Raw genomic sequence first — 15,897 nt, forward strand, 5'->3', positions numbered from 1 at the left:
TAAAAATACTCATGTCCTTCCTTGCCCATCCTTCAAGAATCTGCATGATGGGCTCCCCAAAATATACAGAGTGGAGATAGTAATGACATCTGCCGACCACAGGTTAGGATATGCATCATTCAATCAAGAGAAGAAATAAATATTTCCTGTCATTGATTTGTCCATCTTAGGTGCTGCCCAAATGCATGGGCTTTTCTAGAAGGAACATAAAGAGTACAAGAGTTCAGAGGTACAGAATTATCAGGTCTTAAAATCATCCAGAACTTGAGTCCCACCCACGTCATCTCCTTCAAGTTACCTCTGCTCAGACACCTTATAGGAAGTCCTCTCTTGTTTCAGCCATTTTCACCCCTGAATCCAAAGATTCTTCCACATAGTAGTTATTTCACTATTTAGGGACCTCTCTCACTTGTTCTCTAAATTTTCTCTTCTTCACTTCAACACAGAGTTCCTTCAACCCATAATTCATATAGCACGCATTCAAGTCCCCTTTCTCCTTCTTGATTATTCTTTTCTGGGAAGCTTCAGATATGTAATTATTCCTCTTAAACTCAGATACCTAAAAGTGAGCACAAAAATGATTCCCTGGGCTTGCCTTTGGGGATAGGGATGGGGGGAATTCAAAGAATTTCCCTTAGATTGGACTTGGTTGTGACATTTCTTAGAGCCATGTGACATTTCTGAGGAATGTTAGCACATCTGTTTTCAGTTACAGAATGTATATAAAAGTGAGTCAATCAGAGAAAGTCTTTAGAATTTAAAAATATCCTCATGGGTTTCTTAAGAATTTAGGATTGTTTGAGAAAATCAACTGACCTGCTAATACTGATAATTTCAGGACATCCTGAGAGAAAGAATAGATAACTGAGCATCTGAAGCATCTCCATTCAAAGAGCATTCATTAAATGCTTCTATAGCTCAGGAACTGTCAGATTTTGGAAATACAAAAATCAATAAAACATGATTTTACCCTTGAGGAACTAGCAGACTACTAGGGAAGACAGCAGTAAACAGTCAATTGTAATTCATTGTGACCAGCACATAAAAGTAGAGGGTGGTGGTGGTGTGTGTGTGTGTGGGGGAGTTCCTTTGTTTCAGTCTTACATCTCTCAGCATAGTATTCTCTTAGCTTCTGCATATTGCCAACGTTTACGTGAAATGTGTTTTAGACACTGCTGGAAGGGACTTACGTATATCATTTCATTTACGTAGGTCAGCCTCATAGAGGTTGGTCCTATCATGGACCCCATAAAAACAGGGAAAATAGGCAGAGATTGTCAGCCTTTTAAAAATAACTTTTTAAATACTTACAAACATTTTCCTAAGAATAAATGACTTAGTATGGGGCAAAAATACTGGACTAAGCCCATAAGTATCTGGTGAAGTGTATTTTGTCACTTGTGAAGTTGAGAAAATATTGCCTTATTGGTCTACCTTTGTGGGTTTCAAGGATCTTAAGAGGCTCTGTAAGCATTTGAGGAGATAATGCATAATAAAGACCTGTACAAGAGTTATCATCAGAAATCCTTAGAGTCCTTGGGGTGGAAATACTTCTGTGGGTTACAAGAATTGGATACAGAGTCCCCACGTGGACTCCTGTACTTTGTTTACCCTGTCTTCCTTGTCAGCTGCCCCACCCCTTCTTGTAACCCTCCTATTGCTATTAGCAAGTTTGTTCCCAGTATTTACTGGGTAAACTAAACCATTTTACAAGCTACTTTTGCTTAATTAAAAAAAGTAGCATCTCTTGCAATATTACACCAGATTTAAGACAGCTAATTTAAATTCCTTTTTTTTTCTTCTTTATAGACTTTTATACAAATCTTTGTCAGTTTGGGGAGTTATTTGAATACCACGCCCTTCTTCAAAATGAGTAACAGTGACATCTATTCAACCCCCCCTTCATTCCTTCCATTCAAGCTGTAATGCACTGGGAAGGGAAATAATCCTAGCATTTGTTAAATAAATGCAGGCGGTGTCTTGAATCATGGCGGTTGGCCATTTTCTAGATAAGTCCTTGCAGTCTGAAGCCGAACAGGTGTGCACTGTGGTAATTCAGCTGCATAAAACTCATAAATGTAGTTTACTGAGGTGAGGGTGGAAGCTTGTTGGCGTGGTTTTCCTACCCAACAAACAGCGTCTCCGCGGGTCATGACTGACTTCCTTGGAGTATGTTCATGGTGACCCATTCTGCAGTGAATCACAGATTAGCCTTCAGGTGCGGGAGCCCACACTTCCCCGCTCCTGGAGCAGCTGGATTTATTTATTTATTTTGGGGGAATGATCCATTTGGGGCTCGGGGCGGGGGGCGCAGCGGAGGCGGAGACGCTCCGGTGTCCTGGCTCCTTGGTCTGGGCTTTCACCCAGGTCCGCGCTGCTCCCTTTCCCACGAGGCCCCGCTCTGCTCCCCCAGGGGTGTCCGTGGGTGGGGAGGGGTCCCCGCAGCCCACGCCCTCCCAGCGCCAGGCTGGGAGGCCACACAAAGGTGTCCCGCTCAAGTGGGCCAGGACACCAGTTTTGTAAAAGTGCTTGTAAGTTTCCTTTTGGGGGGGAGGGGGAGCAAAAGAGGAGCTTTTTCCATGGGAGTTCTTTTCCTTGTATGAAGATACCAAAAGGAAACTCAACACTGGGCATGTTCGGATGTTGAATGGTTTCCTGATAAGCAACAGCCTCCCGGAACCAAAGACTTAAAATAGCAGTCTTCCCCGACCCCCCCGCGGGCGCTGCAAATGGTATCTGCCAAAGAGATGACAAAGTACCTTGGACCGAATCGCACACAGACAGCATTTGGAGCAGAACGCAGGGCCCAACTCTTGTACTTACGGTGCAGAGCCGGCCGAGGCTGCCCAGGAGGGGGCAGACCCGAGAGGAAATAAGTTTCCTGAACCCCGGAGAAACGGCTGTGCGTGCATGAAAGGCTGGGGCGGCACAGCTCCGCGTTGTTCCGGAGATCCCAGGTCGCAGCAGCACGCTCCTCTGCAGGGAGTGAGTAGGTCGAGGGGAGCTTCCCCTCTCCCCTCCCCGTTTTGATCCGATAGCCTCGAACCCGCAGCGGATTCAAGAAAGGAATGGATATGTCTGACCCCAATTTTTGGACTGTGCTCTCAAACTTTACTTTGCCTCATTTGAGGAGTGGGAACAGGCTGCGGCGAACACAAAGGTAAAAACGCGGGGGTCCTTGGCCAGGAGAGGGAATGCCTTGTTTATTGGGTGACAGTTTGAAAAGTTAATACCCTGCCTACGGGGGGCCCTGTTTCAGGTATTCTCTCCTCCTCCTGGATTTCGGGGGGCGGGGAATCCTGATGAATGCAATTCTCGGGGTTCTTTGAAAATGTGGATGGCATGAGGTTGAATTGTGAGTGGTGAGGAGAGAAAGGGAGAAGAGACTTTGAGTCTATCTCTTTGATCTGATCATGTTTGTCCATTTCATCCACCCAGACATCAGGGCTTCTGCTTCTCTTCGGAGAGCCTATCATATGCCCCTTTTATTAAATATTTGACCTTTATAAGATGCACATGTACTGTTCAAAGATAGTTCAGGTTATCCTGTTTTGAATTGTCTGCTTAAAGAGACAGGTCTGTATAACTTTGCCATTTGTTTTTTGTGTTTTGTTTTGTTTTGTTTTGTTTTGTTTTGTTTTGTTTTAATACGGGGCTGGCCTTTTCATTTGGTAACATATAGTTTATGGAATAGGTGGGAGGGAAAAAGACTCAATAAAAAGCAAGATGAAGCTCATGCCATAAGTGGAAGGCAGGTTGCAGTGGTTGCTGACACTTGGATTGAGAGAGCGTGATTTTAAAGGAGCCGTTTCTCCTCTCTCCCCGTTCGTGTCTAGCACAGAAAGGGGCATTATTGTGGTTTTGGGGGAGCACACCCTCTGAGTTGTGTAAATACAGGCTCTTTGTTTTTCTTCAAAACTTGCCTTGCGCATACACGTGAACATGCATGGGAGCAATGGTGCAGTCGGATCAACAGGATGCAGGCTATCAGATCTGGAGCTTCATAATCTTTGTTCTGCAGTGTTTAAAGAACACACCAAAAAGTGGCTCGTTCTGTCTGGTTATGCCTGTGACCTTTTGTAGCATAAATGCAGATAGTTAATACTTTGGAGAACTTAGTTGTTTGTTTTATTTTTAAATTTCCCCATGGTATTTTGAACATTTCAGAAGCATCTGGAATCTCACATAGATGCTGTTTATACATACGCATATACAGTATATTGATCAAGCCAAACGCAAGCGTATGTCTGTGTGTGTGTAAGAGAGAGAGAGATCCTTAGGTCAAATTTACCTTCTAATGCAGCTTGAACAGTGTTGGTACCACTAAGCCATGTTAGATTCTAAAGTGGTGCCTTTTAAACAGGGTGACTATGTTCTTCTCATTATAGTTATGTTCAGGGACACTCTTGGGATTGGTCATTTTTGTTCAAGCTGTGTCACCCATGCACCACCCCCCCCAAACAACAAATCAGTTGAAGAGAATCACGCTGTACACGAACAAGGCCACTACTCCTCAAGACTGTAAACCTTGTAACTTCTTACCTTTTCCGTTTGCCAGGAGCCCTTACTATGTGTAAGTGGTGTAGTCCTGGCTGTGAGGCAGGCTCTTCTCTCTCCACAGTCAGTTCTCCCAGAGATAAGTCTGCACTGGCATCCGGCCTGTGTGTGTAAACCTGAAAAGCAGTTGGCGCCTTTCTTCCTTCTACCTACCTGTTGATAGTATTATTGACAGTCAAATGCATGAGGAATTCTCAGGCTGGTCTTATCTCAGCTTTAGGGAAATATCTCTCCTGTCCAGAACACTCCAATTCAGACAGCTCCCCCTGGCAGGGAGCCTGGGTTTGAAAGTCACCTGGGTTCTTTCCAGCAAAACGGGAGAGTGGGGGTTGGGGGGTGGAGGGGCGGTCTCTCCACTCCCCTTTCTGCAATTGAGGGGGAAGGGGATTTTCTTCTCTACCTTCCAACAGTAGTGGTTGTCACAGCCTGTTTGTGACCGGGGTTTTCTAAGATTCACAGTCTGGAAATATGTGTCCTGAAGATCATCTGTACGTATCTCTACTTATCGTTGGTCTCCAAAGGCCAGCATTGCTTTATATTTATTATGTAGATTCAGAGAGATGCAGGCAGATGTCCTCTTCCCCAGGGCAGTGTGTGTAGCTGTTGCATTCCCTTATGATACAGAGATCCATTCCGGCGCGGTGACCTTCCCTGAGGACATGGAGCATATGCTTACAGTGTGACTCTTTCCCTCCCGTGACCTCCCTTGACTGCTCTAAGTCCTGTGTCATCTCCAAGGCCCACAGGAACCCTGCTCCTGATGTGGCTGACCAGATTCCCGAAAGCTGCCCTTTCAAAAGGATCTTTTCATGCCCAAGGTGTCTTTTCCTTCTCCAGCTTCTCGGAGGGCATGCCCGTGTCCGGGGGAGGATGCCTTGCCCTTGCCCTTGCCCTTGCCCGCAGTTGGATGTGCGTTATTCCTTGGAATATCTCTCCTGCCCAAGCCTAGCTTCTTTTCTGCACATGCACTGACTTTCATTAATCTTGCATATTTTATCCCAGGGACTTGTTCTGATTAACATTGTAATTTAGAGGGCTTCATCTTAACCTTTTTTTTAATATCAGTGTCTGTGTCTATCAAAGAGCGTAATCTGGCTTTGAGCCTCTGAATGAGCATCTTAGAGCTTCTAGGGACAGGATGCGTGTACCACTTACCTTAGAAAAGAGAGCTTGAATGGGTTCAGACTCTCCTTAAATCTGTGTTTGGAAGGAATTGCCATCATGGAAGACCTTTGGTTTGCTCCATCGCTTCCGCCTGGCCAGTTCAGCATGACACTGGTTTGTTGGCTTGTCCTCTCACAGGAAAACTTTAAAGGTCTCTCTTCCACCTCAGCACCCCACCTGGGCCTATAACTCCCTGGATTCTTGGGGAAAGATGCCTACAGACTTACTCCCAGGCTTAGACTCTTGAACGTAAAGCCTGGGTTCCTGTGCTGTGTCCCAAAGGTGATATATTGTTCGCATGATTTTCTGTCTTGACCTTGGCAGACATTGGTGACTTTGCTGTTTTTGTTCTAAAGCTCACATGCTCCATTGGAAACAGTTTCTTCTTTTTTATGACTGGCTTTGCACTTCTCTCCCCCTTTCTTTTCCTCAAGGCAGTCACCATGCAACCATTTATTTACCTGCTGCTTTGAGGGACAGAAATCTAGGCTGAATGGATAGATTATTTTAACCAAAATGTATTATTTTAAACTGAAGTAATAATTGCATGCTTTAGAGACTGTAAATTTCATAGGTCTGTGATAGTCTATTCACTTGAAGAACCCATCACACCTTAGAATGGAAATGAGTTTGCCTGCTTTATTTATGTTACTACTTAATGTTTATAACATCTTTTCCCGTTGGATTCAAAATGTTGTGGGAAAGGGATCGAGCTTCTTTTCCTTATTATCTCTCTATGTCACACCACAGAGAAAGGGCTACCACTGATTTCTAAATGCTGCTGCTCCGATGAGGTTCACCTTTGCTAAAGTACAGTCTGGTGAATCTAGGAGATGCTTGATTTTTAATTTTGATTGTCAGAAATCTGCATGTTCTCATTGGGCGTAAGTGATAACCTTCAAACCTCAATGACCTAAATCAGTAAAACCCTTATCCATGCCTATGGGCAGTGTGACTCAGTAAGTAACTTTGAGCAAGTTTCCAAATATATGTTTCTGAGAACCCATGGGATAAAAGTTTTTTTGTTTTTTTTTTTTCTTTTTTGCTGAATTCACATTACTCAGCAGTTGCTATGAACAGCAGGTATATTCAGGGATCTTCAGTTAACTGCTGTAGTTGTCAGAATGCATTGCATTTTTATGTACACTGCATCTTCTCTTCACTAACATCTGTAGTGTTTGTTTTGTAAGTTTTTCTTTTTGTTTTGCTCATTAATATATATCTTTAAAAAGTATGGCAAATACACTTCTCTCCTGACCTGACATGTCAAGTATGAGTGAACTTGTACTCACCCCTTTTATGAAAAGCCCAGGTAAACCCATATTTCTGGAGCATCTATTATGTGCCTGGGCACTGTGACCCAAAGCTGCCTTCAGTGAAAATATGCAAATGAATCATTTGCAAACTAGACTACAGAGAAGTATTTACAAGGTACGCATAAACCGTAGGAGTGGTCAGTAGGTAAGACAGACTTTGGTCTCAAGGAGACACACCACATGGAACAGGCAACACCTCAGGGTCACAGGATAGGTTGGTATTTATCAGATAAGGACTGGGCCTTTCAAAGGGGCAAAAGAAACAGTGTGTCCAAAGGCATGGTGGCCTTGGCAGCACGAAGTTCAAGGGACTATACAGTATTGCTGGAGCATAAAGAACCAGAAGCATAATTCAGTCTTACTGAAGCGTGAAGTTTGAGGCGGTAATATAACGTAGCACAAGGGTTAAGGGGGTTGATCTGAAGCCAGTTCACCCTGGTTTGAATGATAATGGGTAAGCTAATGTCTTTGGACTTCAGTTGCTCCATCTATAAAATAGGGACAAGTAAATTACTTATCCCATAAGATGGTTGTAAAGATTAAAATGTGTTCATAGGTATCAAATGCCCAATGCAATGACTGGCATATAAAAACTCTCAATAAATTCCAACTATTAATATTGTTACTCTCGGTGCAACAAGGAGATGAGTGGTGGGCAAGGAGGCTGAGGTGAGTTGAAACACTTGGTATTTGTGGGAGGTTGTCCTTTATCCTTGGGAGAGAGACATGTCTAGCTGCACTGAGAGCTTAAGTCTGGTAGTGGAGGGTGAGACCTAGAAACCAGTTAATACGTTATTGCTGTAGCCCATATAAAGGGTTCTGCAGGCCTGAGCAAAGGATATGGTGAGATTATGCCTCTGAGAGATACTAAAGATATAAAATTGACAGAAGTTGATGAGCCATTGGCTCTGAGGGATGAAGAAAGATTTCACAATGGCCCTGGGATTTTTGACTTGAGGAACCAGGGAGATGGAGCAACCAGCTATCTATGTAAATAGATACATAGGAGGGGAAGCTGTAAGAACTTGTACTGGCCCCTTTCATCCTCAGAAGCGCAGTTAATCCACATGATTGAGCACCTGTTGTGTGCCGATTACCATGGTGTGTTGATTCTTTCATTCAGCTAATATCTGTAGCACCAATGCCCGGCGCTGGGCAAAGGACATAGTAATGAACAAGACAGAGTGCTTGGGTTGCACAAATGAACCAACATCTAAGTAAGTCAGTTTCCAAATGGTGGTCAGTATTTGAAGGCAATACGAGCTGAGAACTAACAGTGTGGGAGCCTCCTTTAGATGATGTGGTCAGGGAACGCCTTTGAGGAGGTATTATTTAAGGGGAGACTGGAAGGATGAGAAAGAGCTGTCTGTGGGAAGAGTTTGGGGGCAGGCATCTGAGAATACTCAAGCCTCTGGGGCAGGAAAGAAAGAGCCCCAGGCAGGCAGTTGGATGTGTCGGTCCAGGCACTCTGGGAGGCTGGACCAGAAATAATAGACTTGGGAGTCATCATTAGGACTGTCTGAGACATACGTCAGATTAATCTGTGGGAGAACTAGAGATGCCCCACTTAAGGACTGGGCGGAGATGCAGGTAGGCACAGAAAGACGACTGGGAGGAGAGTCCTGTAGAAAGGAAGGAAGCCAGCAGAGTGTTCTCACGGAGAGTCCAAGAGGAGAATTGTCAACACTCACTCCACAGGGAGATGAGCACATGCACCCTATCTGACAACTGGGAAGTTACGATGACTTCAGCGAGAACACCAGCAGCAGCAATGGGGTGGGCGTGGGGTGGTAACGAGCCAGAAAACAGGAGTGAAGTGCGGAATTGGAGACCTTGGCTGGTAACCACTCTCTGTGGGTAGTTAAATGCAGCACTGACACGTCATTGTGTCCTACAGCCTCTGCATATTCACAGCTGGCCGGGCAGCCCTCTTCCCTGAATCATATCCCCTTACTCACTGCTGCTCACTTGCTTCATCGCCCAAATAGGCTATGACAGTTTCCTTCTCACCTCCTGTCTGGAAGCTCCAATTGTTTCCACAGCCTGATGAGTACCTGCTTTCTCATGTGTTGACCGTTGAAGTTTCTCTTTCTCTAAAGCCCTGCCTCTGAGCTTCTCTGGCCTCCACCCACCGCCACTCTGTCTCCTCCCCAGCCCGGGCAGTGTACCCTGCCTGCCCCTCCAGCCTCTTCCGCAGGTGGCTGAAGCTGCAGCCCTCGCCGCCCCTCCTCTCATCCCCTCCACGCCTGACCTGCAGGCTCTGCCCCTCCCCGAGTCTCTGTGCCCATTTGCTCCCACTCCTTGCTTTGCCCAGGCCTGTTTCATGCAGTTCCTTTCATCCTTTTCCTTTTTTTCATGCCCCGGACTGTACTTTCCATGGGCTCGCCCTTTAATCCTTGTGTCACAGTCCCGGCCCACTCCAGAGCAGAGCCTTCGCAGACTCTGTGCACCACAAACTACTGAAGCTCAGGTACAAAGGACCCGAGCAGGCAAATGCACATTTTGAAAATGTTGCGTTTCGCCTCTAGTGTGCAGCTTACAAGAGATTACAGATTGTTTGTTTTGCCCCTTGACTATGTAGGTCTTTTGTGGGGACAAGGGAGGCAGAAAGGAAGGGAGGAGGAATGAGAGATAATGATAGATAGAGAGACAGAGAGAGAAAAAGAGAGAGAGGTGAGAGTGCAAAAAGTAGATTTCAAAAGTTTGTTAAATACATCTCATATGCCCCATGGCAGGCCTGGGCTATCCATTGCTCTAATTTGTCAATCCTGGGGAAGGGGGGTGTCAGTGAGTTCACAGTGAGTGGGTGTAACATTATATGCTTTTATGGCTTTGCTTGCTTCTCTTTACACATCTATCCTGGTATCAGAAGCCTAAGTAATTCTTTTGAAACAGGGGAACCGTAAGCCTTAAGATAGAGACCATCTGCCTCTGGACTGAAACTGACAGGTGTTGGCAGTGAGAAGTCATTTGAGCCCCTGTGTGAAGAAGGAGATGGCCCCTAGAGAGGAAGCTTGGCATAGGACTCCTGAATAATTTGGGAGATTCTTCCTTGTGTTGGTTGAAAAGGAAATAGGCTGGTGTCTCAGGGAGATTAAGACTGGAGGCCCTGAACCCCCACGTCCCCCAAACACACCCATCTCCAGTGTGGGTGAGCACCCACCAAGCTATTTAATCTGAGCTGTCTTTACTACCTTCAGCCTAGTCATTTGGGAGTGACATCATGGTAACTGAGTAATCCCTTTGAAAGTTAAGTAGTCAAGACAAGATATTAAAATGGTCCTGGGGCTACCTGGATGAAAGTAGTAGGCACAGGATGTGATTAATATCATTTATTAAAAGCAAAGTCACTCTCAAGCAGTAGAAGTCCTAAGTCCTGGCTGTGGAGTAGCAAATTTGGTTTTTGTGATAAGGGGCACATTGTGTAACCAGAGATCTCTAAGTAAGAGTTCACTCTGGTTGTTAACACTTGCAGTCCTGGCGCTTTATTCTCCTTTTCTCTACCTTGGTAATTAGGAAAGCTCCCTTGTGAACTTGGCTGTAAATTCTGAAAATGTTGACCTTAAACCTGACTAACAGAATGAGAGGACCTATGGGAGTTTTAGCTACACTAATGGCTATCGGACATGCTTATTAGAGGAGGTAATTATGCCAATATCAAACTGAAGCATCATGTTGTTTTGTTTTAAAGAGAAAAGGCCCAAGGAGGGAATTTAGGCTTTGATCTGCTTTTGAAGGTAAAATAGATTGGTAAGAAGAGTAGACCATCAGTAATGTTTATCTCTTAAGTTCCCCCGTTGCTTGCTTTATTATAGAATCCTGGGACTTTCTCCATTCTGCTGATCTTGTGGTTTTACATTTGTTAGAGTTGGGGGTCTCTTAGGAAACTGTAGTTGCAGGCAAAAGTAAGGGCAAAGTCTAGAGCTTGACATACGATAGGGCCACCACCATGTGCGTTCTGAAATTCTCAAATAGCTTTTAGCTCTTGGCAGGTGAGAACAAGCTCCATGTCCCTGGAACTTTCAAACCTGACAGGAAGTTCCCACTGCAGGTATCTCTGGGAGGGTGATGTCTTAGGTTCTGAGTGAATCACATGGGCGGAGGGAATGAAGAGCTAATGAAACCTGCTGGCGTCTCTTAGGGTCACAGAATCAGAGGGAGGAAATCTGAGGCGAAGTCACCAGGCTCATCTTGCCTGATGAATGAGGAGTTGCTGAAGCTGTCTTTGCTGTGCTTTATTCTAATTTTAAACATTGCAGTGCATGTTGATGTCTCAGGACCCCGACTTTGACCTTACCGCATTTCTCTCGTGGGAGTCTCTATTAGAATATTCTCTAGCCACTGCCGGGTTTCTTAGCTACTCAATCTAAAGAAAATCACTGAATCTGTAGCTTGCATAAAACTCACCTATCTCCCTTTCACATTCATATCTTTTAAAATGTTATATGATGGGTATCTTTAAATTAGAATTTATAATTATGCATGTGTTCTTTTTACGGATGTGTGGAGGGGTTAAGGGAAAAAAGTATGTTTGTCATGGGAATAAAGCACTCTAGGAAATATGGTAAATGAAACCTTTGTTACCGTAAAACAATAGCTATTAAGTGACTATTATGTAATGTTATTTCTTACATCTGATCTGGAATAGCTTGTTGATCTTGGAACTCAAGATATAATTCCTGTAAAAGTACTACTTTCACTTGGCTTATCTCAAGATTTTTGATACAGAATCAAAGACTTCCAAGTATATTACCTAGGGTAGGCACCTAGCACTGGGAATAGATTTATTTATTTATTTTTTTGCATGGAGGATTAGTGTTATCCATTTGTCATTCTCCATTCTCGTACCCACTCAATTAACACAAATTATTTGCCAATCCAAAAATTAGTCCATTGTAAAATTGACCTATGCCTGCTCATCCACTCCAAAGGGCAGGCAGGTGGCAAAATACTAGTAGCTGATTGGCACACTCACCAGACTTGGCAGGGTGAATGGATGAATATGAATTTACATTTTTCATAAATGACAGGTCCTTTAGCAATGGAATTTTTAAAAATCTTTGATCTCAAATGTCCATAGTGGCCAGTGGTGGGGGCAGATAGAGTATAGGATAGTTCAGAGTATTTTAGGTCCTAGTTCCTGGTATGCATTCTGCAAAATGAGCTTTACGCTTTTGAATTATAATTCCCTATGTGTTTTCGGATTTGATGTCAGGGGTTAGGTGTTTGTACCACAAAGTTAGTAAGGAATAAGAGTTGCCATATTTTTACTGTGTGAACTTTGTCCGTGGCAGTCTTTCTCAATATATGTCTTCCTCCTGTCAGTTTCAGATAAGTTAGCCTTGGAAATCTGGGGCTTTTAAGGTGAAAAGTTAGGAGGTTTTGAAAAGCCTTCTTACCATAGGAATCAGGCACAAGATCCGAGTGCTGCTCTCCTCAGTCCAGTTCTTGGATCTTAGTGTCTTTTATGTCATGTGACCAACAGGGCCATTGTCAAGACGCCCTTGTGAGAAGTAGACTTCAGTTTTCTTTGCAATTGTGATTGATTAGTTATCATGTGATAGCTTCTTAACGGAAACTCTTTAGACAAGAGAAATTGTGGTTCGTTTTACCTTTTGAGTATTAACCTTACAATCAGTCTACCATCTCACAGCAAACCTTTTGGAGGTCAAAAAGTACAGATAATTGAGCTGGTTAAATGCTCATATGAAGCAGCTTTTTATGCCATTCCTAGGAAATGCAAACATTCCATGGAGCGGGTGCCAGGTTAAAAATCCATGAAGAAAAGGGTCTGACTTTTGGCACTGAGAGACATATTCAAAAATGTTGTGTTCAAGCCAGAGTAAATATATGTGCCCTTTACTCTTTCTTTCAGTTAGCAGAAGTCACTTCTAAACACTTATTTTGGCATTAAGGAAGCTCGTCATGACCTATTGTTCCAGAAAGATTATAGTTCTCATTTTAAGCCAGTTTTCTAGTTCCCATGTGAGCTGCATGCCCAGCCTGGAGCAGAGGAAATAAGCTTCGCCTTTCAAACCTTCCATTCTTTTAGGTGTGTCCAGCAGGCAGTGGCTTGTAGCTGTTCCTTCAGCCACTTAACAGGTTTGATTTCAAATCTCTTTCCTAAGAAACTAACATGTTTGGAGGGGATTCATGGCCCAGCATTTATGGATTTTGTTGGGAAGTTCCAGGTGTGTATCTATCTTAAACTCTATGCTAAGGCCTACGGGACTACAATGATTTTGGTTTTGTTTCGCTTTGGTTTGGTTTTGCCTTCACTTTGTAGCATTTCTTATGATGCCTTAGGGATCGGATTGGGAGGGGATAGACCCCAGTCCTGAAGGCCAGGTAGCTCCTCTTCCAAGTCCTTTTCTTTGGCTGCCTTACAGGCACTGAAGGGGAGTCAAATGATTACAAACTGGGTCAAAAGGTAGAGAAACCATGAGCCAAGATCTGGGGGTTTAATCTCAGAAATAGGGGAAGTTGGTTAAAGATCCTTGGAGGGGTTATATATGAGTCACACACCTCTGTGTGACCCTTTTCCTGCTTCGTGGCTTGTGGTGGAACTTGAATCACCTTCTGAAACCGGTAGCCTAATACCCTAGTTTGACTATGTTTGACTTGTGTGGACAAGGTCTGGGAATTTATTGAATCATCTCATTTATTCATTTACGTACCAAATATTTATCAAGTACCTTTTATGTGACCAGAGCTATGATTACCACCTGGGCAAGAAAGATATGTACGCATGATCCTTTTCTTCAAGTAGCTCAGTCTAATAGGTTTAGAAAGCAACATAGACAGAATTACAATAATGTGTAGTAACCGGTAATTGTACCAGTATCAGCAGAGGAGGAGGTAGAAGGACAATATCTGCTGAGGCAGTTTGGCGTATGTTGCCTCATTTGCTCCTATCTGTAGTATCTGTGATACAGATGGAAAAAAGTGAGGCACGGAGAAATGAATTGTCTCCAGATCTCACTAGTAGTAAGTGGTAAACCTGGATAAAAACACTTTAGTATCCTGTCTCCAAAGGAAATAGAGCTCCAACAATATTCTAATTATTAAAAGTCATATTTGTAAAGTAAGATTTGAGTCTCTTAATTCTTATAGTACAGTAGCCTCCCAGCAATTCAAGGATAATTTTTACCTTTGCTATAGAAATGCCCCCACTGTCTGAGGAAAGAGGGTGACAAATAGAATTGGGTTTACTTCGTTTTAAAGTTGCCACCTGCTGATTCTCTTTCCCATTAATGGAAATTGCATATGTTTTCTCCTATAATTCTCTCATCTTAAAGCATCACAGTTTATAATAGTATTTGAGTGGGCTTGTGCTTTTAAAATTGAGGTTTTACTTACAGTGGAGCTCTGAACAGCTGCTATCTTACAGGCCTGCTGAATGAATAGCACCCCACAGCACACACACTTTTTCTGAGATTTCCCTGTGTTTATTATAAAACCCTGTGCATTCACATGAGAGTATATATTATGCACACATCTCAAAACCCTGGTCTTGTAATAGTGCATGCAGGTCATTTCGTAGAAGGGCTAACAGTTCTTGCATCTTAGATGGCATTGTAGTGTGATTGCCAGAACAGATCTGTTGGGACATTTTAGAGATGAATTACTTACAGGCAGGCTCCTTCTTTACCTTTTAAAAATATAATAATTCCTGTTGAATTATGTTAATGTTAACTAAGTTTTTAAAGGGGTGAGTTGGTGGCACTTAAATATATCTTTTCCTTTGGGAAAATCATTGTAGAGAACTAAGAAATAATTGCTTTGTTATGCACAAAACAATTGTATGAGAAGCAAGTATACACAATATACAATACGCAAAATGGCACAAGCATTGTGTTCAGAATTCCCTACTCTGCAGAGACCCTTCACAGGCCATCTCTTGGCTCTTAGTGGTACAATATGTGAGCTGCTTGCTAAAGTGAAAGAAGCCTTCCTTTCAGGTGCTTTTTAAATGTGAAAGAGGTGTTTTTCATGGCCACTCACCCAGGCCCCAGACTTCTTCACATTCCTGCTAATGAGGTTTTATCACTTCGGTTTACTCACGTTAGAAAAAGGAAGTCCAGGCAGCTAGGTCTGCTTTATTTTCTAAATATAGTTAATGAGATACAATTTACATACACAGTAAAACCTTCCTTTTTAGGTGTGCAGTCTTATGAATTCTGGCAAATACAGTCATATGACTATCATTACAATTAAGATACAGAATGTTTGTATCACCTCAGAAAGTTTCAGTTGTTTTTAATTGTTTGATAATGCTAATATAAGATTAGAATAATATGTTTTATTTTGCTCACTCCTGGTCCCCCTTTTTTAAAAAAATTAGTTCCATATTAATTAAGATTTGATTTTTTTATCTAGTGTCCTTTTTCTGTCCCAGGATCCCAGCTAGGATACCTTGTTACACTGTGTTCATCCTTTTTAAAAAGCGGTTTGATTAGGAAGATGATTAACACATAGTTTGATTACATGGTTGATAATGTCAAGTGGGTACCAGGGAAATGCATCAGACTGAGATATTTGAAAGAAAAGCACAAACTACATCAATTATGTGGCCCATCATTAATATATAATAGCCCCTTTGATGCTACATAGGTGAAGAAGTTATAAGACAACAGATCAACAAATTTGACCAGCAGAAAATTGTTAAAAATAATTTGGAGTTGTTTATTGGTGAAGGAAACGGGGCCATGAAGTGGAAGATTTGGAAGACAGAGTTGAAAACATAGATTATGGTTGTTGGAAAATGAATATAGAGCGCTGGAAGGAATCTTGGAGTTTTAAATGCAAGTGAAGACAGAACAAAACATACGTTTTACAAAAGATAAATGCACGATACCTT

At 42.9% G+C, this 15,897-nt stretch overlaps 1 protein-coding gene across 9 annotated transcripts in view; it reads left to right on the forward strand.

Annotated features, from left to right (window-relative positions):
* The window catches only part of MAST4 (microtubule associated serine/threonine kinase family member 4), a 521,110-nt gene that overhangs the window by 366,648 nt on the left and 138,565 nt on the right, over positions 1-15,897 (forward strand). For 4 of the 9 annotated variants that reach the window (XM_036310370.1, XM_036310373.1, XM_036310369.1 and 1 more), the window contains exon 1: positions 2,765-3,160. The exons of 3 other annotated variants lie outside the window; for them this stretch is intronic. Coding sequence is in view for 3 of the 6 variants with exons in the window: in XM_036310369.1 (XP_036166262.1) it covers positions 3,069-3,160 (92 nt within the window). In the remaining 3 variants the exon portion in view is untranslated. Of the gene's footprint in view, positions 1-2,764; positions 3,161-15,897 lie in introns of those variants that run through there. 2 more of the 9 variants (XM_036310375.1, XM_036310374.1) reach the window with 2 other exon arrangements.

This window comes from Myotis myotis, unplaced genomic scaffold, assembly GCF_014108235.1.
Source record: "Myotis myotis isolate mMyoMyo1 unplaced genomic scaffold, mMyoMyo1.p scaffold_m19_p_5, whole genome shotgun sequence".
In the NCBI taxonomy this organism is placed as follows: Eukaryota; Metazoa; Chordata; class Mammalia; order Chiroptera; family Vespertilionidae; genus Myotis; species Myotis myotis.